Source organism: Sinohyriopsis cumingii, chromosome 1 (genome assembly GCF_028554795.1).
Source record: "Sinohyriopsis cumingii isolate HCF-2022 chromosome 1, ASM2855479v2, whole genome shotgun sequence".
Classification (NCBI taxonomy): domain Eukaryota; kingdom Metazoa; phylum Mollusca; class Bivalvia; order Unionida; family Unionidae; genus Sinohyriopsis; species Sinohyriopsis cumingii.
In genome coordinates, this window is record NC_142961.1 from 6,789,909 (window position 1) to 6,816,619 (window position 26,711).

General features: G+C 34.6%; 1 protein-coding gene across 8 annotated transcripts in view; it reads right to left on the minus strand.

The window, feature by feature from the left end:
* Positions 1–166: 166 nt before the first annotated feature.
* Positions 167–26,711, minus strand: part of LOC149806369 (mucolipin-3-like) — a 133,091-nt gene continuing 106,546 nt past the window's right edge. For all 8 annotated transcript variants that reach the window (XM_089952204.1, XM_089952213.1, XM_089952196.1 and 5 more), the window contains 5 exons: positions 23,736–23,849; positions 22,174–22,296; positions 15,038–15,244; positions 7,839–7,990; positions 167–6,183 (listed from right to left, as the gene is read on the minus strand). In XM_089952204.1, the coding sequence (XP_089808330.1) occupies positions 6,132–6,183; positions 7,839–7,990; positions 15,038–15,244; positions 22,174–22,296; positions 23,736–23,849 (648 nt within the window). In that variant the 3' untranslated portion in view covers positions 167–6,131. The remainder of the gene's footprint in view (positions 6,184–7,838; positions 7,991–15,037; positions 15,245–22,173; positions 22,297–23,735; positions 23,850–26,711) is intronic.

Below are 26,711 nucleotides of genomic sequence, written 5' to 3' on the forward strand. Positions count from 1 at the left end.
AAGATGTATTAATGGAACACAGATACCCTACCACAGCTCCTAAAATTTACCTGAATACAAAATTTAATTAAGGTGTGATGGTCAGATGGGATGTTTGGACAAAGGTAACATAAGACACTACCACTAATAAGAAGGGACATAAAAAATTATTGTTTATAAGAAAGAACAAATTCAAAATTTTATTTCTTAATATTACTGTTGATGTGACATGTCGATATATACAGAACACATAACAATGTAATGATACAACATCACAGTCCAAACCACATCTATTCAAATGTTTAACATTCAAAAGAAAATCTATCCAAGAGACAACCAAGCATGTCTAAATATTGGTGTTTGTCTAAACATAATAAAATAACAAGCATTTTCTGTGAATATTTGTCCCCAATCTACTGTGGTGAAGTCCCCAAAAGTATACAAATCTGAATAGGACCCATGTGACAGCTGTTGAGTTACTACACATATACAGACAAGAAGTTTAATTTCCATATTTCAAAGGGCATTAAAGCAAAAGTGCAGAAAGTTACTATACATACTTGTTCTAAGTGGACTCAAACTGCAAATAACAAAGATCCTGATCTGACATAGCAAAATGCACCTGCAGATCAGGGTCTTTGTCGTTTGTTCTACTGATTAGTCTTAACAAACTTCACAGACCCAGATCTGCCGGGGCATTATGCAATGATAGATCTTGCTCTGTGCAGCTTGCAGTTGGACTCTACTTATAACTGACTACATACAGTAGTCTCGTTCAACCAGACTCTCGAAGGACTCCATAACATCTTCACAATACAAGGGATGTCCATTCATAGAATACAATACACACCTATCAGAGAAGTCAACAACATTGAACTGGTAGCTGAGCAGCTGACGTGGTATGTGTTGACAGCTGAAGGTCCACTGGATGGCAGAATGGATAGACCAGTTATGGGGGTCCTTATACAGTTCAATGTATAACGATGTGCAGTATGGCTCATGGACATGACCTGATGTGACTGACATAACATCACTGGTCACTCTGTATGGCCAGCCAGATGGATAGAACCCCTCCAAGCTAACAACTGTGATGTTGCCTCCTGTACATCACCTTATTTATGACAAAAGCAGCACTCGGTTTGTGGGTAGTGCCTACTGTGACTCACCCCAACCTTCGCCCTCTAGCTCACCACAAGTCATGTTCAACTTAGTTCCAAGAAGAGGCCTTTACAGACCACTCACACAACTGTCTGCATGAGTTTGAACCTCTGCTGGACCAAAATGGGCATACATGAAAGCTTGCCAAGTAGCTTTCTGTGGGTCAATGGTACTTTCAGGAGCCTTCCTGAGTTTTTCTCCACCAAATATATTGGCTGCCATGTATAGCCCTATCATGTGCTGAGAAATGGTGATAAAACCCACAAAACCAAACCTTGTTTAAAGAATCTTGGCTGGGGTGGGGGATTGGATGAGGGATGAGACCATAATGGCATGTCTTAGGGTAAAGGCTCAAAATGTCATTCTCCATGGACTTGGACACTCTCTCTCTCTCCCTCCACCTTTAATAAACTTTCACAGACCATGTTCCCTCTGACCACATACAGCAAACGCTGCAAGTTTAAACAGAGGAAAATTTGGTGCAGGCAACACAAACCTCAACTCAAGAGTGTCCTAGCTGGCTTTTAAGTTCTTGCATTAACAACATTTAGTCAACCAATCAAAAGGATATGGAGCTAACAATCCAAAAGTGTGGTACATTATTCAATAACTGATTATAAAAACAAGCAATATATGCAATTAAACACACAAACAATAAGTACCCATGATCAAGTGTGCAACTTACCAGATCAGAAAAGCACTCCACAAACTGCAAAAATATGCACAAACATCAGTTACACATAACAAATAAGTTTAACAATACCTTGTAATAACCTTAATTTATTACATGATCATAGTTTTCTGTTAACTTTACTTTGTCAGAACCGTTAAGTATTTTTCATTATTGTTTTATAATGTACAACACACGTATCATGTGGTGTATTATTATTTAAAACTAATGTTGAGCATGCAACAAAGTTCAAAGGTCGCTGGGCAGTGCTATGTGTGCATTAATATTGTTAAAGTATGATGAATCTACTCTTGTGTATTTACATTGAAATATTTTGTTTCTTGTAGATTATTCTTTTATTATTAAGACTTAGGTAGGAAAATGAAATGAGTCTATAATAAAAAGGTTACTGCATTTGTATGGGAAAATATGAACTTGTGCAGTATTACTAAAAAAAGAAATCATATTGTCCCATACAAATGCAGTAACCTATAAACGCAATACATTCCCAATTTTATGAATGGACAAGTATAAATAATGAAGACTGTCATGGTTGTCACTAGGTGATGTCATGTGCAAGTCATACTACAGTGAAAGCTTAAACAAGGTAAACATCGGGTATATGAACAGCAACTTTGCGATAAGTAGGGGAGGTAATTTGGAAGTTTCTTCCCTTTGTCTATATTTCATATATATATATATATATATATATATATATATATATATATATATATATATATATATATATGGGAAAAATTGTCATCTTTCCAGTATAGCTGAATTCAAAGGGTAGCAGAGTTCATTTCCGAATAGGGACACAATATCTGACAGAGATTTTATATTGATAACAACGGCTGAAAGGTATTTTACATAGTGAATATTACAACTGAGAACGGTGATGAGAAAAGTTTTAAAGCTTGCTAATTATTTTTAACAATTTAAGCCACAGATAATGCTATTAATATATTAATATTTAAACACCATGTATATGTGATGTACCCAGAAACTGCCATATATATAGAAATCCATGCCAAAATCAAATTTATGCATTCATAAAATGATAATTTTTTTGATCAAATGCTTCATGAACTGATATATATATATATATATATATATATATATATATATATATATATATATATATATATATACCTCCCCATCGATAACTCGCGTACAATGGGGTCCACACACATGACATCAAGAAAACCATGGGGGGGGGGTCAGCGGTGTGTATATATATATATATATATATATATATATATATACACACACACACACACCTCTCCATTGATAACTCGCGTACACACACCTCTCCATTGATAACTCGTGCACAACAGGGTCCACACACATGACATCAAGAAAACCAGGGGGGCGGGAAGCGGCATTAGGGAACTGTGCTGTTTAATGACTGAATCCTCATTTTACAATCAAGATAATAATTTTTAATAATGCACTTTTTCTAATGAAGATGTTCATTATTCTGCATAAATAACATTTATTTTTAAAATATCTAACATATGAAAGATCGTTTCAACTGGTTTGAACAACCATTATGTGTACACAAAAAATCTGTGTATTACGTCACTTTTTGTGACACGTCTACGTTGAAACTCAGTTTTTTATTATTGTTCAATTAGTACAATATTGATGTCATCGTGATTTCATTGGAAGTAATAATGAAATTTCTTATCATCCCTGAGGATATCTCTACATGCCAGTTCAAGAATTCTCTGAAACTTGCTTGCCCCCAATGGTCATTATCTGTGAGATCAAGCTTTTTATTTTACAAAGTATTCATTTCGCTTGGTTGCCTTGTTATCTTTGATGACAGTTATGAAAGAGTCGGTTAATTTAAGTTAGTTTATGTTACATATACAATAACATTTATAAGTGTTTGATTGATCAAATGAAGTGAGTTCATCTGACATTCAACTGAAGCCACTAAATTTTAAGTTAGTAGGATTTTTGTGCCTTTTAACTTTTATTTCATCTCTTTTTTTTTATATTCAAAAAACGTAATTAACGTGATAATACAAAGGAGGCCAGCTTTTAATTCAGTGCAACAATACAACAAATACTTCCGCAAGTCAGTTATCAAAACATGGTCGGCACTTAATTAGGTTCTCAGAGAAACGCTTGCGGACGTAGCTGTTACGGTAGATTGACGCATTTTACATTTAATTACAAGAGGACACATTGCATTTATGATGATTACACTTAAAAGGAACTAAAAGATAGAACTAGAATACAGATTTCAATTGATAATAAAATAATATTTAATTTGTATTTATTTATTAAAGTACTGCCTCCACTCGTGTGACATTTTCATTGATCAAAATTTCCTTACATAATGTTAATTGCGGTGTACTAGGAATGTTGTTTGGAAAAAAAATGTAAAAAATTGTATGAAATATTTTTAAATTTGATATTTCATAGTGTTCATTAAAATATCAGGTCCTATCTACCATTTTTTACAATAAAACGAGCGATACATCATAGTTTCCATTACCAATTTTGATCACAATTTTCTTCAAGTTCAACAAATAGGGATCGATTTTTGAGGTATTTTCAGGTTTAAAAAATGGGATCCACGCCTGCCCTGTGTTATAAGCGGGTTTACGAGTTATCAGAGTGCGAATTATCGAGGGAGTGGTGTGTGTGTGTGTGTGTGTGTGTGTGTGTGTTTGTGTGTATATATATATATATACATACATATATATATTGTGGATACACAAGTCCCTGTCTTAAGCTTCTCATGGGTTGGTGGGTGTTTTCCGGGGTTTTCCCGGGTTCTTCCTCCACCATTAATACCGGCTGCCATGTATAGCCAATCGTGTGCTGAAAACTGGCATTGAACCACACAACACCAACACCCTGTCTTGAAAGACCACCACTTCTGACAAAAAATTATGATCACTCAAGCAAGATAGGTGGTTTCCCATGGTATGTCAAAATACTATATAATCAATAGATCTGTATATTAACAACCCAGTTTCTGAAGATAGGTTGTCTCAGCAGTGGTCCTTAAAGACGGGTTTTACTGTATATGGCACAAATTATGGATAATTCGAAAGGAAGTCAAGGTTAGAAATATTTCATGAAAATAAGTAAAAGCAGTGAAAATAACAAGGTATATGGCAAAAAAAGAAATCTAATTGCACATTAAACTATGGTCTACATGAAAATGAAAAAGTTATGATAAACAAAACATACATAAATGACTGACATTTGTTACAAATTATACTAACAAGTACCTCGAAAAATAAATTGCCGTACAAGTATTTAATGCATGAGAAACTCAGAAATTAGCTCTAAAAATATTGTGAACTGCATTTGTGTAATCAATGTTTATTTGCATCTATCATATGCTAAGTATCACTAGTAATTATCTGTATGCATGATACCTCATAAGAACACATCACTCAAAAAGGCCACCAACAACAACACCAGTGGGTATGAAATAACTTTAACTGCACATAGTCAATTTGACAAACCTATAAACCTCAAATGCACAAATATTCATCAATTTCCATTTAAATAACTAAATTTGCTCCAGCTCTACCAGACTGCAAAGAAATTAATTGTAATAAAACTTAACAGACTAGCTCAATTGAAGACAGCAGATATATAAAATTTTATGTCTTGAAAAAATATAGTTTGTTATTCGGCACGATGCTAATTGTTTAATGAATCATGGAATGAATACCAATTTAAAGAACTAAACATGCTTGCTTCAAGTCAGGTCCAAGTGCAAACAACAAAGACCCAGAGCAGTCATTGCATTTTGAGCCAGAAGATCTGAGGTTTTGATGTTTGATTCTTATTACACCTATCTGCACAGAGTTCGATCTGCCACGTTATGCATCAGCAGATATGGGTCTGTGCATATTGCAGTTGGAATCAACTAATAAACAAGTATATGAAGTACATGTATATTTCTCAGAAATTATATTTACATGGTCTACATACATTTCTATCTATACAGAATACCAATGAGTTCAGGAAAATTTGCATTCAATTTATGTGGGTGATTTAAGCCATAATGACTTGTTTTCATCAGGTGTAAATAAATGAACATTATGTATGCATGACAAAAATGGGGCCAGTTCGGATGAACATGAAATAATAATGCCATAAAAGCTTATTAAAAAACATGATGCTCATAGTATAGCATGGAAAAATATAATGTAAAAATAAACTGTGAAGAATGATTGATTATGGAGTGGATGATAAATATTCATCCCATCTTTACAACCATGTTTAATATCAATCAAGATAAAAACAACCAAACAATTGTTCAGGTGGTCAATCTTCTGTCCATGGATTAGAAATCTCGTATAAGGTTTGAATACTCATTCATTGTTCCCTTGTGTTTTCTGCAAAAAGAAGGAACAAAAATCTATTCACTGAGCAGTCGCTTCATTGACTCAGATTTGCAAATCCCCATACTTTTAAATATTGCCATATTGTAAGCAGTATTATTTTTTTAATCACTCTAGACTCTGACATCTGAGCCACTAAAATCAATGGCTATACATATGTCTTGTTTACCTAGGAAAATTTGGTCAAAAGCAGCTGCAGAAAACTTGACTTGTTTTTGGAAAACCTGTCACAATTTCAGCTCATATGTCATGCTCTTTGACCTATTGACCCTCAAATCCATAAAGAGCCATCTCAACCAAAAGTACAATCCACATTTTAAGTTTGAGCAATTAGAATTGTGTGAGAGTAAACCCAAGTTATCATGCAGATATCAACCTCATAATTTTTGGCTCAGTGACCTTGACCTTAAGACCTAATAATTAATATGGTGTCCCTACCAAGTGTAGGTAGTTTAACCCTTGGCCTCATGGAGTCTATTGCTGTGTGGAAAGTTGATATATATTTACTAAAGTCACAGTACAGTGTGCTATGAATACAATATGTGTTACCTATATGACTCCATATGCATAAGCCTGTTAAATTTACAGTAGTACATGTGAAGTTCAACATAAATAGTAACCATTCTACATTTTTTGTATTATCTGTAGAAAGATTTAAGAGCAAAATCTGGTCCTTTATGGCTGTATAATTATTTTTCACAATTTGTTATTGCTTTAAAATGTTGAGAGAACTTGTTCATCATGAAGTAGGTGAAGCAGTGTGTCCAACCACAGCTGACATTTCTCAACCTTGAAATCAACCTGTTCACTGTCTACATTTGCATTGCTAAATCATCTGAATTCGATAAATTATCAAACATCAGTGCTGCCTACATTGACATTGAAGCCTCTATCTGATTCATTAAAGCCTTCCATTCTAATCATCTAAACCCAAATTGCTAACGAAATCCACAACCTCCATTTTTGGAAAATGGAGAATCCATCTCAGTTACTTTAAATAGCAGATTATGGTCAGATCTCAATTAGCAACCCCATGATGTGATGTAATGGTCATTTACCTCGTTGCTGTAATATCTAATGGGGGGTTTCCCCAATGTGACACTACAAAAACAAGCTCAAAATGGCTGGGGTGTCATAATATAATTGTATGAGAAAAAGGAAGAGGTATCCACTAGTGCTTCGGTGAGAATGGGGTAGAAGCATCCAAGAGTGCTCTTTGAGGTAAAGGTTTAAGGTATTTTTGTGAGAAACAGCTGTAAGGAACTTAAATTATCATGCAAAAACCTAATCACAATTGAAGGTTGTGACCTTGAGCTTTTATATGTTGACCTTTTAAATCAATAGAGAGTTGACTATACTCAAGTGTAGTCAATAGTTTGTAGAGAAATGGGTACAGAAAACGTAATTTCTTAAATTATCATGTGGAAGCAAAATCACAATGATTTCAAATAAGCTTGATCTTTCACCTTTTGACCTCCAAACAACAGCACTCTTAACCAAAAGCTGACTACTTATGAGGTCTAAGTGCAAAATCAAATTATAGTGCATATAAAAAGACCTCATGACTATCAACTTCTATAAAAACACCAGTAATAAAAATTATTATAATATTTCAATATGAATATCTGAAGAAATAAGCATGTACTTACTTTCTCTTCCAGCAGCAGCAACAACCAAAAAGGACTGCCAAGGGGTTACACGAGGAGTCCTCCTTCCTGTACAGGGATGACTGAGGTGTATCTTTACACTCATCTATATACTGGAACAACTCGCTCTTTGGGAAACCATGTTCATAATATTCCTGCAGAAAGAAAAGGAACAATTTGTGTCATCCATAACAAGGATAACAGAACCATCAGGAGAGAATTTTGGATCATTATGAATGTGGTTTATCAACAGAAGAACAAGCACACAATTCTATATTTTGGAATTCTGAACCCATTTTCTTATGCCTTTTATAAACTCCCTAGTTAAGCATATCTGTGATTGATATCGAGTGATAGGCACACTATGTGATCTATAGATCAAAAACTTCTCATATATTATTTGTTTCATGGTTAGCAAATACAGTTTGTTAGGAATATGGCCATTGATGGAAGGAAGTCAATGCATGGGCAGCAATAAAATAGTTGTCACACTCCATAACTTGTGACTACTCAGTGTGATATACCCAAGTCTTGATGTAGCTAATTCATTTTCTCAGTAAAGTTGATAAGTCTGTGTGATGTGTGTGTGTATGGTTTGGATTTTTAATGTAGCTTTAACAATATTTCAGTCATATCACTACGATGTCTGCAGGGTGGCAGTTTATAGTGATGTCTAGCACTGGGGCAAGATGCCACAAACATGTAGCATGATGTCCCACCCAGTCACATTATCCTGAAACCAGGCCGACCAGTCCTAACACTAACCTCTTAATGCTGAGCACCAAGCGAGGCAGCTGTTAGTACCATTTTTTAAAGTCTCTGGTATACTCGGCTGGGGTTCGAACCTGCGACCTCCCGCATCTGAGGCGGATGCTCTAACCACCAGGCCACCGTAGTGGTCGGTCTGAGTGATATAGAGTTGTATACAATCATCAATAGGTCAATCATCATTATATCTGGAGTTGTTGTGTTGACATCACATCATGAATTTTTAAAGGAAAAGATGGATAATCTTAAAATTTTTAGAGGTAAGATAATATGAGTAGATGTGCATCATTCTGTTCATACATTCTATCACAAAAAACAATTTGTACATTGTGAAACAATACTAATATTATAACTTAGCAATTTGCATATATTATTACACTGGTCAAATCGTAAATAAGTTTCTGGTGATGACTGAGACTTGATGGGTTTATTCAAATAATTTTAGAAATTATTTACTTAAACACATCATGGAACATATTACAGTTTGTGAATTTACCCCGAGTTTACCAAAGTTAAAGTACAGTAATTACTGAATATATTCTCTAAAATGGTGACATTTCTTACTGAAAATTTTATTCATGCTGACTCATCTCATATAAATGTGCCATCTCCCTCCCCCTCCCCCCAATATTTTCCAGGTTTTCTGCCAGTGCACGTGGCCTAATAAACCCATGGCGTGTAAAGGCTGCATTCACTTTGTTTTCAAGTTGGTAATCCTTTAGATTGCGCAGCAAATTTAATACATGCACTTGTTCAGTTGCCAACAGAGTTCCACATTATCCAGTTAATGTTTGACTTAAATCCCTTAAACTGTACAAGGAACTGCAAAATGTAATTTTGTAATGAAAAGCTTCAGCAAATTCCATTTGTAGCTAATTTTGTGAAGCTTTAACCTCTCCTTCAATAACTAGGGCACAAAATTGTCCGAAAGCATAGACCACTCCATAAGCAAGGGTGCAAATTACTCAGGAACCTCCAAAATATAATTAATGCCATCCCCGCTGGACATTGAGAAAAATGGGGGGGGGGCACAAATTGGCCCTTTAATGCTCAATACTTGTTTTATAATTGCATTGGGAATAATTGTCAATAAAGTACTTTTTCTAAAAGAACTACAGACTTTTAAGTATAAATTACTTTTCGAGATGCTAAACTTCTTAACGATCGTTAACATGATTCCCACTGGCTTTCAACAACCTTTACGTGTACACAAAACATTGTGTATTACATCATTGTTTTTGTTGCTGGTAATTCATGATCAAACAAGATTTTTTAATATATTGTTCTGTTCATTCATTGCAAACAGCAGTGAAACTTCTCATCCTTAAGGAAAACTCTGAGTGCCAATTCATGAATTTAAAGTTAATCATAAACTCTGAAACTTGCTTCTCCACAATGAACCATATCTATGAAATAAAGCTTTCTATTTCACCAGGTACTCATTTGCTTGGTTCCCTTGCTATCTTTGATCACATTTGTGAATAAGGAGGCTAATTTAACATAATTTAATTGTATTAGATACAAAATAATAATGTATTTATAAGAGAGTCTGATTAATCAATTGAAATGAGATGACTTTGTACACAACCAGTGGCTGCTTGCTCTTATGCAGGTAGGATCTGCATACATTTTAACTTTTTATTCCAGCCCTCTTTAATTGATCTAAGACAAAAGACATAATTAATGTGATAATACAAACCAGGTCTACTTTCAATTCATTGTAACAATAAAACTAATACTTCCAACATTCTGATATGATCAAAGCATGAATGACACTTAGATTCTTAAAGATATACTTCTATTAGCGTAGAATGAATGTTTGAATCCAAGAGGGCACATGACATTTTATTATGATGATTATACTTTAACCAAACCATAAGACAGTAAATAAGCGATATCTCAAGGTTTCAGTTACCAATTTTGATCTTGATTTTCTTCGTGATCAACAGTGAGGGGGCAATATTTGAGTAATTTATGGTGCTAACAAAATAGGATCCATGCCTGATTCTGCATTATAATCAGGTTCATGGGTTATCAGGGTGCGAGTTACTAAGGGAGTGGTGTTTATAGCTAATTCCAGCTACCTCAACTATTCATGGCTATATTACAATAACAAAGGTTTTGCAAGGAAGGATACAACTTCTTTTACACTGCAATTTAAAGTGCAAACCCAAATTCTAGTTTAACAAATAGCCACATGTTTGATGATATAACATTTTGAATCCAAGGATAACATTAGACACTGAAGTAAATATCTTATTTATCATCAACTCAACAGAGGTCTAGAAAATGCTAAATTACATGTATTTGGATGCAATTTTTTTAATCTGGGATGCAGAAAAAACAATTACACAGGAGTTCTCTGTATGCATGCAATAGCTGGATGGCAAAATCATAAGCTTGCCAGTCCTGCTTCAACCACCTGCTGAGTGGGAAAATGTGCTGATCAAATGATAAATTTAGCTGTGCTGATATTTACAATGACAGAATTCAGTGGCTGAAATACCCCTAAATGTACATGTCATTAGAATACATCAAAAGAACATGGGGCAGTAGCTTGGCGGCAAGTACAAAGACTTCGACTAGCTGCTCAGTGGTGAGAAAATATGTTGATATTTACAATGACTGAATTCAGAGGCAGAAAGACCCAGTGTTGTACATCAAATGAACAAATTTAGCTTTCATTACTGTGTTAGTTTCCTAGTGTAGCAAAATAAGTAGGGCATATGACCTTGAAATCAACACACGTTGAGACTTAGAACAAAATGCTGTTTGTAAAATTTGGATGAGTACTTTGGGGTTAAACAGCAAACTGATGAAGATTGTAATGAGATTCAAAAGAGTGCAGAAGTTGCTTGAACTGATAGTTTGGATGGAACATTAGCTAAGTGTAAGAAGGTGTGTGATATCTGGCTTAGTGTTTGGAATAAGGCCTTTCCCCGAATTGATAAAATTCAGTCTCACTCTAACAGACAAACCAGAGCTATATGTCAGTGGTGTAAAGAAATTGGAAAATTAAACTCAAAGACAACCACTTGTTCCTCTCATCTGGACATTTAGCCACTTCAGGTATGCCCCATATGCTAATGGGAACTGTAACTTTGGCTGGTGGGACGCCTAGTTTCAGAATCCTAGAGAGACCTCTGATTCAAGAAACAATATAAAATGTAATCTACCCTTCTCCAGTCTGTTCAAGTGAAAATCAGTTTATCAGAAAATTACTGACTTCGTTACTTGTTCTCAACTATTATCTGCATATCAATAACATGCTTCCATGTAGTCACTGTAGCATCCATTTAATTGCAAATACTTTTTATAAATGTAATCAATAAACAGAGAAAGGGAGATAAATGATTAGTGCAATATGCAAACTGAAACAAGAAAATATGTTACGTGTATTTAAATCCTACTAAAGATAAACATTTTAACAATATGAGAATAATATATGAAACTTTTGTGAGTATATAAATAAAAATATCAGAATAAATTCTGTTAATTGCAAAAAGTTACTCAGTGACCAAAAGCATACACAAATACACAACGAAAAAATATTTTCTCTTCCTAATCCTGAAAATCGTTGATAATATCATTCTTTTTGAATCAAGTATTTTTATTTCAGCAAGATTTGGCAATCAAAAAGACTAATGGTACAATCATATAAGTTTCATATTTTGATCTGAAATGAGAAAAAATGTAAGATTCTATTCACCACACAAGAAAATAAACTGGTTTTATAACATGAAATCGAAAAAACAGTGCATTAGAATGCTCTTGCATTATATTTGGAATGCTTCTGACATTATGTGTTTGCTTTATAAATGTGTCATGACATTATCTGTAAGATAATGAGATGATATTACAACTGTGTAATATGGACAAAGACAATTTGGGTTTATTAACCATTAATAGCTGTAACTCAGTAATAAATAGTATACATTATATTCAGGTCTTGACAAATAATTATTTGTCTTTTCCAGACATTTTTTCTTCTATATCTAAGAAGGGCATTTATTAATGCAGAGGGTTTTTGTAACTAAATCCTCAGCACAAACAATGGACATGTTTAAAGAGAGAATTTAGGCATCTAGACTGAACTGACAACCATGTGTGAACTTAATAAAACAAAACATCATCCCACTTTTGCCAATGATATGCACATTTTGCTTAAAGCATCTTTCACTCAAAATATAAGTTTCAAATGTTATTTTAGGCACATTTATGAAGTAACTGGAATGACTAAAACCAGAAGTTGTATTCAGCCACTTAATTGCAATACTGCTGGCCAATGCCAAAAGATATTGTTGCTGTGTGCTTAATGCCATTATTCAGCACAAGAAAGAATTTACATGGCGGCAAATATTACTAATGGTGCAGGAAGAACCCAGTAAAACCCAGAAGAACCACCAACCCATGGGAAGCTACTGGCAAGTTTTCTCACATATCCACATAGGCCGAACCTGAGTCTCAAAACCGATGCAGAGGTGAGATGGCAGTGAGGTGAGGGGGCAGTGATCACTAAGGGGCATATGGTGCCCACCCCCCATATCCAAGAGAAAAAGTACACAGTTCAAAAGGTGGTAGGACTTTGTTGTTGTTGTTGTTGTTGTTCTAGGGTTAACGCCATTTTTCAGCACAAGATAGGCTATACATGGCGGCCAGTGTAACTGGTGGAGGAAGAACCCTGGAAAACCCAGGGAAGAACCACCGACCCACGAGAAGCTACTGGCAGGCTTTCCCATGTACCCACGCTAGCTGAGCCTTGGACTCAAACCCACGCAGACAGTGGTGAGATGGCAGTGATCCAGAACGGTGAGCGCTTTAGACCACTCGGTCACTTGGGGCCCCTGGTTGTAGGACTGTTTGAAATGTAGAAATTTAGGAATATGGAAGTTCACAAGATCTAAATTTAGCTGAATGGGCTAAAATCTATATCCAGATAGAAAAGCTAATTCCTCTTACAACAATCCATTACACTGAGTACCAATTCAATTGCAATACTTTTTAGAATCGACAACCTTTCAGTCCGAAGTTACTAATCTAAACACGTTTTAACCTGTCTTGCAGATGTATTCTTTGCAACAGCCAGTTATGTCCAGAAAGAAAATTAATACATTTCCTGCAAACATCTTAAACATTATCCTATGAAGAGATCCTTAATAGGCTGATGCCACATTATTTTCCATTTTACCTTCCAGATTTCATGTTACCTGGCAAAGATGGTCTTTACTGAATATCTTGCCTTTGTGATTAGCCAATTAAATTTTATGAATTCTTTGTAAATGGAAATAAAGATAGAGAGGTAGGTATATATGCAGGTTGTTAGGTTATAGTGAGTGTTTTTTCTCATTATGAAAGATGGATCAGATGTTAAAAGTTTTATGACCATGACCTTCACAATATGTCATGGGACTGGAAAAAACAGTTGTTGCTGTTGAACTGGGCACTTGGCTTCAATATACTGGCAAAAAATTGGAAAATTAGAAGATTCTGAAAGACTGGTCACTATGAACAAGATATGGGTGGTTGCAAGACCAGATATAACTGTACATACACAATGAACAAGATATGGGTGGTCGCAAGACCAGATATAACTGTACATACACAATGAACAAGATATGGGTGGTCGCAAGACCAAATATAACTGTACATAAACAATGAAGTTAAATATGATGAACCTCTAAGGCATGTGTTGGCGTTTCTGAGTACAGTGCTTCTGTGTGCTATCAATAATTAATGATTACTAAGGTAGATAACAAAATTGTCCTTTAAGGAAGGAAAAAAAAGGAATCAGTTGGAAAGTTATGAAAATGTTAAAAGATATAGAAGTCTAACTTTGCTCTTGTGAAACTTTCTTAATTTGACTTTTGAGTTTAAGATTCAATAAAAAAAGTTTCAAGACTATGTCCCGTCCACCATTTCCTTGAACACAAAGACTAGACCCTCTCCATGCCTTCCCCTACCTCCAAAATACTATGTCCTACTCACTGGTTTCATATACAACAAGGACTATGTCCCCCTCCCCCATTAATTCTGCCACAAAGGCTATGCATCTCTCCCATGTTTCCTCTACACATGCTCTACCCCGCCCTCCACAGTCATTTTGAGGGTTAGAACAATAAATCCTATCCATACATGATTCTTCTTCCAGCTACAAATTCCAAAATACTCAATGATACTGAGATTCAAAATGTGTCCCCATGACCTTGGATCCTCTCCAAATAGATAAGCACAATAGTTAACTCTCATGTAGATCATTATCAATAACCACTTAATTCACCAAATGTGATGAATATCTGCATTGGTAATTCATCACAAGATTGCATCATGACAGAGAGATGGATGGACGGATAGACAGAAAGGCTGTATCATATCAGACCTAATGCTGAAACCTGGGTTTGATAACATTTGTATTTTACTGAGAGAAAAAAGCTCACCTTAATTGTCTCATAAGTCTCCATCACTAAAGCCATGAAGAGGTTTAGAACAGCATATATAAAAAGTGAGATGAACAAGTAGAGATAAATCCTGCTGTAGTACCAAATGAAGTCATTGTTTGTCACTGTTGCTGAGAATGTCACAAACATGTCATCTCCATTTATCAAGGCAAACAGGCACTCAGAACTAGAGCTTAGTGAATTGAACTGAAATATATAAAGATATAGGATGTAAGAATAGTTGTCTGCACAGCCATCAAGACATGTGGTATTGGAAAGACTAATTACTAATATGTATAATTATATAAAGTTAAAAAAATTGCACTTAGCAATGTCATTGTTTTAAGAGTTTAACGTTTTTTTCTGAGTTTATCATGGTATAAACTGTCAGTTGTCGATTCGCAGCAAATAATGCCCAAAGCTGTGTGAGTCAGCAGCTGACAGTTTATACCATGATAAACTCAGAAAAAAACGTTAAACTCTTATAATTGAAATTTCAATTATTCGCTATATTATTTTGTTTGTGTCATTAAAAAAAAAAAAAATCTTAACTAAGCGTAGTAATATATGTTTGGGGTTTTCTGTTACATAGCTATTTATAGCACTTGGGATTGTCCTGCTTGATCATAATAAGGTCATCATAATACCAGTCTTTCAACCAATGGAAGCTAAATTTATTCAATTATTTTTTAAATTTTTTTTTAAAGAATGTTCTTTTTCTTTGATGCTTATTTTGTGTCTGCCTTTACTGGCAGTGTTTATCTTATGCTGTACATGTGACTCTATTTATAGAAGTGGGTATTCTTAGATAAGTAGTAATCCTTACAGTTTATACAGAAATAAATGCAATTCATTTTGATCACGTGGTAACATTCTGACCAATGGAAATGTTACTTTCCTTTACCAGCTACTGGCATTGCAATTATTCTCAGATGAGACACAGCATAAAGTACTTACAATCATTGTCAATGAATTGTATTAGCAATACATGTTTTCATGTGTTTGATTTTAGTGCATATATACTATGAAAGGTGAAAGTGAGACACAAACCAACCTCATGGCCAACTTACTAACGAAAAAGTTGTTTGAATTCCATATTTTCTCTTCTTGTCTCTTTCCAATTCATCCCAACAAAATATCTGCCAACTTTCTAGATATCTCATACAAACTGAGTTGGTATAAAAATGAACAATTCAAGTAATCTTGCATTGCAAGTTTAATCAAAGAAACTCACTTAATATGCCAAACATAATAGATATATACAAATGCATTAGTGAATAAATTATTGAAAGAATACAAAGAAAGTAATCATTATATAAGCATTATTTGATAAATTAACGTTAACATGGAACATAATTGAAAATTTTCAAGTTTGATGAACCAACATCTTTTGAAGGAACATAATTTAACAGCTCCAATGATTGTATGAAAGACAGATAATGAGTTTTTGACATTGGTTTTCATTTCTTCAATAGACTGCTCTGGTGCTCTGGTGGCCTAGTGGTTAGAGCATCTGCCTTGGATGCTGGGTTTCATGGGTTTGAACCCAGGCAAAGTCATACCAAAGGCTTATAAAAATGGTACAAGCAGCTGCCTCGCTAGGTTCTCAGCATTAAGAGGTATGTGTTTGGACTGGTCAGCTAAAATATTTCCAGGCTACTTATTAGACCTCATCTGAGTGAATATATTATCATGGGATAAAAGAGACCAAGCAAAGTTTGAATGAGTACCATATGTACCCTAGTAAAAGTTTGTACATTACAGACAGCTAGAAGCACTGATCCAATTCATTTGTTTCTTCAACTTACAAGCAAACAAGAAAAAACAAATGATCTGCACATAATTTTTTTTAGTTAAAGAGATGCTGCTGTCCAACCTCAGACATCTGTTTGTAAAACAATTATCTCAATAAATATTCATTGTGACAACCACGACCAATTCCATCATCTTGGATAAGTCTCCAGAGTGATGGATGGAGACTGCATGGTAATATAAGCTGTGTTAAGTGCATTTAGTTTTTGTTGTTGTTGTGGGGTTTATCGCCATTTTTCAGCACGATAGGCTATACATGGCGGCCAGTATTAATGGTGGAGGAAGAACCCGGAAAACCCCGGAAAGAACCACCGACCCACGAGAAGCTACTGGCAAGCTTTCTCACATGCCCACATTGGCTGAATCTTAGACTCGAACCGCCGCAGACAGAGGTGAGATGGCAGTGATCCGTAACGAAGAGCGCTTTAGACCACTCGGCCACTCAGGGCCCCGCATTTAGTTTTTGGTCCTCTGGTGAGTGTGTGCATGTATATACAACTCTCCCTCATTATGTAGTGCACATGGCCCAAGAACATGGAGTGCACTGTAAGTGAGGGTGTGAGTTACTGAGGTATATCTAAAAAATGAAGACTGGGGTGCGATCCTAGCTAAACATTAGAGAATACCTTAACCCTTTACCTCATAGAGCATAGTTACAAAGTGCAGCGTGCTATAAATATAACACCTGTTACCTATTCGACTCCATACACATAGGCCTGCCTGTTAACTTTTAAGTAATGTAGTGTATGTTACGTTTAACAGCAATTTTAACCATTTTACATTTTTGGTACACATCTATTAAGTGTGGAAAAATTTAAGAGTAAGTTCGATTGTTATAGCTGTGTAATTATTTTTCACAGAAGAATTTTTTATGTGCTTTAAAATCTTGAGAGAACTCCTTCACTGTCATGTCAGTGAGGCCGCGTGACCAAAAATAGCTGCCATTTCTCTAACTTGAAATTTACAAGTTTTTCGTCTGCGTCTACATCACTAAGTCATCTGAATTAGATAATTTATAAAAACTAATTGCTGCCTACATTAATATAAGAGCCTTTACCTAAGTTACTGAATCTTTCATAGTTGTGATTCTAATCGTGAAAACTTCTTAAGTACTGAATGAAATCGGCGACCTCCATTTTGGAGAGTAGAGATTACGACCCAGTTACTTTAAATAGCAGATATCGACCACAGCATAAACAGTGACCACGTGATCTAATGTAATTGTCATTCACAGAAATGAATGTAGTATCTAATAGGGGGTTTTCCCCAAAGGTAGCGCTACAAAAGCCGGCCTAAAATGGCTGATTTTACAGCCGACGTCAAAAGGCGCTTCCATGCGACTGGAGTAGAGGCGTCAAAAGAAGCTTCCATGCGAATGGTGTACAGGCGTCCAAAGACGCTTGCATGAGGTAAAGAGATAGGGTGGGGGGTAGTGGCACTGTTTAATGGCTGAACAGCTGTTTTATCATTATCTGGAAACAACTGTGTGCCTCACTGGGTACCTGCAAAATATTATGCATTACATCACTGCTTTTTGCACAACAAAACAAAATTACTTTGGTATAGTCCTTTGTTTCATTTAAAAAATATCAACACTGAAACTTATTTTAAAAGTTGTTTCATTAGTGAAATATTGATGCCAGTACTTAATTGCAAGTAACAGTGAAACATCTGCTCATCCTTGAGAAAATTCTGAGTGCCAATTCAGGAATTTAAGTTCACTACAAAGTCTGGAACCTGCTTCTCCATAATGAACCATAGCTATCAAACAAAGCTTTGAATACAATGGATACTCCTTTTGCTTGGTTGCCTTGTTACCTTTCATCACATTTGAGAGTGACTAGAATAATTTAAGGTAGTTTAATTGTTATGTACACAATATTTATAACAGTGCATATCAAGTGATCAAATAAAACTGTCATTCATTAGCTTTTGTTAAATATGATGAAATGAATGTATGTTTTCCCCTGTAAAGTCATAACTTAAGGGTATATCAAGTACCTATGTGTATCAACAGCATGGTCCTATCAGCAAGATTAAAGTCATGTATCAATAGTATGTCCTATCAGCAAGATCAAAGTCATGTATCAATAGCATGGTCCTATCAGCAAGATCAAAGTCACGTATCAATAGCATGGTCCTATCAGCAAAATCAGCCACATATCAATAGCATGGTCCTATCAGCAAGATCAAAGCCATGTATCAATAGCATGGTCCTATCAGCAAGATCAAAGCCATGTATCAATAGCATGGTCCTATCAGCAAGATCAAAGTCATGTACCAATAGTATGTCCTATCAGCAAGATCAAAGTCATGTATCAATAGCACGGTCCTATCAGCAAGATCAAAGTCATGTGTGAAGTTTGCTCAATTTTTATATTCTAGACTGTAACTCAGAAATGTTGAAGATGGTTTAATTAGACTTGTACTGAAGTCAATACCTCTGAATTATCATTTACATTCTTGGTATTTTCATCAAGATTTAGACCAGAGATCAACATTATTTATTTTTTTGTTATGCCTGTAACTCACAAATTCTCAAGGAAAGTGAGATTTTAAAAAAGTGATGCATCATGACCTTAGGTCATTTCACAAAACATAATTTTATAATTCAGTTTGATATGATTGAGCTGTAGTTCAGATGCTGTTCATGTACTGACAATAAAATATTTCAGATGGTGTGTCTTGTACCATTATCAATATCCTATCTGCAAAGGTAAGGTAACAATCATCTCAAGGTCAATTTCTTCTGATGTCATGGCCATAACTTAAAGCCAGTAAGAGCAGTATTGTCCAACACTACAAAGTACTGTCCAACACTACAAAGTACTGTCCAACACTACAAAGTATTGTCCAACACTACAAAGTATTGTCCAACACTACAATACTAAAGCCAATAACAGCAGTATTGTCCAACACTACAAAGTACTGTCCAACACTACAATACTAAAGCCAATAAGAGCAGTATTGTCCAACACTACAAAGTATTGTCCAACACTACAATATTAAAGCCAATAACAGCAGTATTGTCCAACACTACAAAGTACTGTCCAACACTACAAAGTATTGTCCAACACTACAATATTAAAGCCAATAACAGCAGTATTGTCCAACACTACAAAGTACTGTCCAACACTACAAAGTATTGTCCAACACTACAAAGTATTGTCCAACACTACAATACTAAAGCCAATAAGAGCAGTATTGTCCAACACTACAAAGTATTGTCCAACACTACAAAGTATTGTCCAACACTACAATACTAAAGCCAATAAGAGCAGTATTGTCCAACACTACAAAGTATTGTCCAACACTACAATACTAAAGCCAATAAGAGCAGTATTGTCCAACACTACAAAGTATTGTCCAACACTACAATACTAGAGCCAATAAGAGCAGTATTGTCCAACACTACAAAGTATTGTCCAACACTACAATACTAAAGCCAATAAAAGCAGTATTGTCCAACACTACAAAGTATTGTCCAACACTACAAAGTATTGTCCAACACTACAATACTAAAGCCAATAAGAGCAGTATTGTCCAACACTACAATTTTACATATTAACTTTTTGCAACTTACATAATCAAAGCCATTGGTGATACGTCATTATGCATATATTTCTTACCAAGTCTTGAACTAAAAACCCATAATTATTGAGATAAAATTGAATGTGCTTCTGTTCCATGATAATCTGACAGTGTTTCATATACTAATTTCATGGTTCTGTCTTAAATATTAACATATTCAATTTTTTTTTTATCCAGGCCATAGTTTCGAAGACATTTAAGATATTAGGAAGAATATGATCTAGAGAGGATGTTGCATTCTATATACTGTGGCATTTCTCATGGTCAAGGTCAAGGTCAAGCTAAGAACATTTGTAGTGTCATGTTAAATTATGACTATAGATGCGTTTGTTTTTTCACAACTTTCTTAAATTAGGCATATTTTTAACACAGTGTCATTCCATTCTCCATTTGCTTGGCTAGCCCATGACTTTGTGACAGCTGGAGAGATTTAATGAAACTCTGCCTATGTGTATATCATAACCAGATGGTGCATCACATATGTTCGCATATCAAGGCAAGTGAAATAATTATTTCACTATGTACACTTTCTGGAGGATAACGTTTTAACTGCTCAAGAAATTTTAATAAAACCTGCACTAGTTATATATCATAATTAGAGATACCCCCACTTTGGCCCCCACTGCAAATTACCAATATGGTTCTAGACTCCAGTGAAAATTAAATATATTTAGCTTAATGCCCTACTTTTGTCTATCCCTGTGACAAAATTCAAGGTCTCTGAATGTTTTTATAATAACTCTATCTCTGACAGCAGCACTACTTTCAAATACTGGAAAGCTAAATACTGACAACTTTCATGTTGTATAAGTTAGACAAACATTACTGATGCTTCATCTGCCACAAATATTTCCTTCACCATGATAATGAAGTGAAAATGATTGACAGCAAAGAAAAATGTAAACCTGAAGTGATTACATACATCCCAGTGAGAGGTATAAGAATACATAACAAAACATACTAACAAATTACTTATATTCAACAAGTCTACATGTATAAATTTTGTCAAATGATGGTTAAGTCCATAAATTCTGCAATGAGCATGATGATGTTGCACAATCTTATATTCACTCTCATATTCTTTTCAAATTTGTAAAGTGTTTGATTTGTCCTTTTTCTGATCTGACATGTTGTGCAGTTTAAAAAGAACAATCTGTTCATATAATTTTCATCTGTTCATACAATTTTCATACATAAGTCCAACCGTAAATCATGCCATTTTTCTTTACAAGTACAGACTGGTCCACTAATTAACTTGATTTTCAAAAACATTCTTTTGTGAGGCAAAGTTTCAAATAAAAGAAACCCATATGTTTTCTTGTAAATGGGTCATAGGCAGTTGCTATAAATAGGAAATTAGGAAAGTACATGCAGGTCTTGGATGGATAAATTAACTGTTACACTATTCTTTTGCAGCAGTCTTTCTTTTTAGAATATTCTCAAATTTATATGATGAGTGGAATTAAAGAGATGATAATAAAAATGATGATAAAATGATGATAAAAATGACAACTTTTTATTGCTATATTTTAATTTTTTTGATGTACTGGAAATGCATAATCCATATACAGGCGAGCATAAGACGTAATTAGGTGGAAAAAAGGCATAATGGTTGGCATGTATGTGATTATACAAGATCAAAATCAGAGTCTACATTGTCTCAAGCTGGAGTGAAGTAATTCTTAGGCATATTTAGTATAATTTCTTAAACCAACAAAATCCTGCAAACCTACCTTGATGTGATATGGTCCAATAACTACCCATCCGCAGAACATAAAGCCAGCATAGAGAATAAGTGCACACACTAGGAACCTAAGCATGTTTGGTGCCGCCCTTTTCAAAGTTAGTATAACAATCTGAAGAAAAACAATACATGTGTGTTCAAAGCTATTGCATACTGCACATATTTAAAAGAAGAGTACTTAAGCTGGGTATATGCAACATTGGTAAACTAAGTTCATTGTCAAAAATTAAACAATAGGTAGAAAAATATTTTGAGGCAATTGTTTGGAACTAAAAATCATTATGATCAATTTCATCACAACTCTTTGTGAAGAAATGAGAATGAAATAATGATGAAGGATGCTAAATGTACGAGCAGACTTCATTTTGCAAAATGCATATTTTAACTACTTTGGCATCAGTTTCATGTTACACAACTGCAAGTAAAATGATACATAACAAATTGATACGGTTGCAATATCATAAATTAATTATGTATACAATTGTAATGGTCATTTTACTTCTCCATCATCATCATGGATGTTGGCAGAAAGGCATCTATATTTATATCATAAAAAATTCAGCAGTCTGTAATGACCCATATCCCGATTCAGTGTCAGTGTACATGGATGTAGGTCAAAGCTTTCAACCCCACACTCAAACTGGACTTGATCTTGATCTAAGATTTTTACCAAGTCCTGCTGCATATCTGGGAAAATATTCCATCGACTAATACTAACAATCAGTAGAGAATAGATCAGTCTGCTGAAAAAAGTCCTTAGGAGGACAAAAGCTTCAGGTTAGATCCAATATTTATTGTGTACATGACTTAAAAGTTAACATATTATCAAATAAAAGAGCTTTTAAACATTATATATTTATTCAACCATATCTCTATCATATCCCATCAAACAAAATAATCTGTTTTTAGCATTCTGTGCAAGAGTTGCATCACAAACAACTGTCTTACAGGTGTACATAACAGAATATTTATCACCTGATTTCATCAACACAATACAAGCAGGTTGTAAAGTTATATTTTAACTTGAATATGTTATGACACCAAAAATCAGATATTGGGTTATATAGTCTTAAAACGTACAAGTGCAGCATCTGCAATGCAATAAAAACTACTCTACATTTGGCTTACTTAGGAATCGACATGTACTCAGTAAAGTATTAACAAAGAGGCTTCAAAAGGATAGATATTCTGCAACCTAAGTTTCATCAGAACACTGTCACACACACACACACACCCAACCCATCCCCACTGACAAAACATCTTAATATAAAATCTTAACTTTACCATAGAGAAAAAAAATCATTCTCTCATTCCTATATACTTTACAGTTTGCCCATGAGCATCATGGGATATGCCTAAAAACATCCTACCCACAAATTCTGACCCTTGGACTGGGATATACCCTTGGACTGGGACATACCCTATCCCAAGCCACTGCATATCAAAGATGTTACTTCTCCCACAATACGTTAATGCCTACGAGACAAACAATGAAACATTATGCTAAATCCTGTACAAGTGAAATGTGGCAATGACCAATATCCAGCTTACATTGAAGGTCTTGAAGAAGCCAATGTATCTCAGCACTCCAAGCCATGCCAGTAGAGTTCCTGTACCCAGCATGATAGCACACATATCATAGTTGTTGGATGAACTCTTCAAATTCTGAGATGGAAAAAAGAAAAGGATTAAATTACATGCACTGGCTGCAGTTACCGATGAATAAAGCTTTTAATGCTGTTACATAAAGCAATGACCAATCCCACTCTACGCTGGTTGCCAAAAATCGTACATGGAAGAAATATAATTATACACAAGAATGACAAGCAGATATATTGTGCAAAATAATGAAAAACAAAAATGTTTAATATTATCAACAGAACCAAATGTTAACATTTTAAGCAACTAGTCCAAAGTGACTGTCAGTGTATTTCTCCTGTCATATGCACCATCAATGTTTTACTATGGCACAGTTGATCAAATAAAACTATGTAACTGGGACAAGTCATGGATGTTCTGGACAAATCTGAAATGACAGAACTTGATGACAGTGTAAACATTCATGGAGCCACCAAACAGAGTTGTATAATGATGTTCACTCTGAGTCAGTCTTAATAACGAAACCAATTAATGCTTTCTTAAAAGACTGATGAAAGTCTTTATGATTACAACAATCTTGTAACTCAAGTGGTGACAAACAATGTTCATTCAATACTCTACTAAAATGTCTAAAACTGAATTAATTCCAAACCAGGGAGTAAAGTATACAATTTTGTAACATTTTACTTAAAGTTTTGAGAAGAATTCTGAACAATGATATGACTTGCTGGCTCAACAGAGGCATACAAAAGGTCATAAGATCAAGAAAAGCAGGTCAACATTCAAAAGGAATGCATCCATCAAGTTTCAGGACTATTTATGCAATAGTGTTTGAGAAATGGAGGTTGGTACAAAACAATGTTCATGCACATGTGCAATGAAAAAATAAACTGCTTTACATGTTTTAGCCAAATGGATTAAAATAAAACAAACATAAGGACTTATCCAAATGTTCTGGAACAAATACAGTATTTCTAAACAAACCAACGTAATGAAATAAAAAATCTGCCTGTCTATAACTCTAAAATGTCCAAATTTAGCATGTGACATTATTTCAAAACTGATGGTGTCACAAAATTAGTGACATGATATTTCTATATGTCATTATGTAGATGAGGGGACAAAATGGCATACAAGTCCATTTTCAAACAGAAATTGATTGTAAAATTTTATACAAAATGAGGAAAATCCTCTACAAAAGCTGAACTTGGATGATGTTTATGGACCTGAAGCACTAGCTATCTGAAATCAGTGGATGGATGTAACATTTTAGTGAAAGAAAATCTAAAGAATTAGGAATGCAGAGAATTTGTGCCTGTTCTGTGCCCATACTATTTTTTAACAAACAAATGGGTTTCAAGTTCAAAATCTGCTTGGAATTGTTATACAGGCACACATTTCTTAAATACGATCATTACATGTTGTAAAACTTAGATACAATACTTTGAACCCAAAAATAGGAGACAAAGCAATGTATGGATGCAGACAAGTTTGCCATGTCTTTCCAAATCTGCTGGAAATGCAATGTGCATTATATTCTTCAACACAAAAAAGGCATAATTTCAACCATGTGGTACCAGAGAACACCACAGTGAATGGGCAATTCTCTGTCACAGTAATTAGATCAAACTGACATAGGGCTATCTGCAAAAAGTGTCCAGACCTACTGAGAGGTGGTTTTGTTTTGTATCAGGATAGCACTCACACACACAGATGCAAGTCTGTAATGCAGACCTTACTGTTATGTATAGCCATATCATTGTGTTAATTTTCACAATTACATATTGTAAGGGTCTTTTAGTAAGTAACATATTAAATACTAATTTTTGTACTTTAAAGATCAGGTCATTTTGTTAGGTAAATATGTTGATGTGGCCTTCTTGACCTTGGAAGGTGTAAAAGAGGCCAGATGGACAAATTTGATGTGATTTGAGTTCAGGTCACAAGTTTATCAATTGCAAACAAAAGATTGACATAATTTTTGATTGGCTAACTGCTGAAGTACTGGACCCTGTTGACAGAGAGCAAATGTTCTGAAATGAATATCTGACACTGCTCTTTCATTTCTGTTACTGCTTCTTTGTTTTCTACATAAGGGATGTTGGCTTGAGAAATAATTATTCCTAGAAATGAATATCTGACACTGCTCTTTCATTTCTGTTACTGCTTCTTTGTTTTCTACATAAGGGATGTTGGCTTGAGAAATAATTATTCCTAGCATAAACAGCAGTCTTAGTGATGTCATTTAGTTATGATCATTTGAGAGGATTTAATTTATTTATTTAAAATATTCATGGAATTACAAAGTGTTCAGACTTTACGATTTAGTACCAGTTCTGAATTAATTTAAAACCATTTTGGATTATATCATTGTGATACATCAAGATTATTGGCACATCAGCACAATAGATTGAACTTCATTTAGAGTACCTCTGGAATTCATTTGGAATATTCAATACTTTTGGACTCATGAGAGAACTTTAAGAATATTTAGGATTTCATTCACCATATTGTAAATTATTTTTAATTTTGTATTATAGTGAAATAAAGTATATTTTGACTTTAACAAAACTTGTTAGTTTCTGCACTTTCTGTTACTTGAGTTTCAGACCATACAGTCACAATATTAAAAAAACTTGGCACTGAAACCCTAAATCACCCACCACACAGCCAAGAATCAGCTCCTTGTGACTTTTGGCTTTTTGCAAAACTGAATGGTTCATGATAGAGAAACCATTACTAAAGTGAAGAACTAAGGGTTGCTATGAATGCTGTCATCTGATGGGTTGTTGCAGGACATGGGTCACATGATGGGTGAAGTACATTAAGCTGAAAGCTATTTTCAAGAAGTACTACAAAAATTATTGTAAACAGTTCAAGAACTTTTTCTGATCAACTTTCATATGTAAAAGAATTTTTTTTATATAG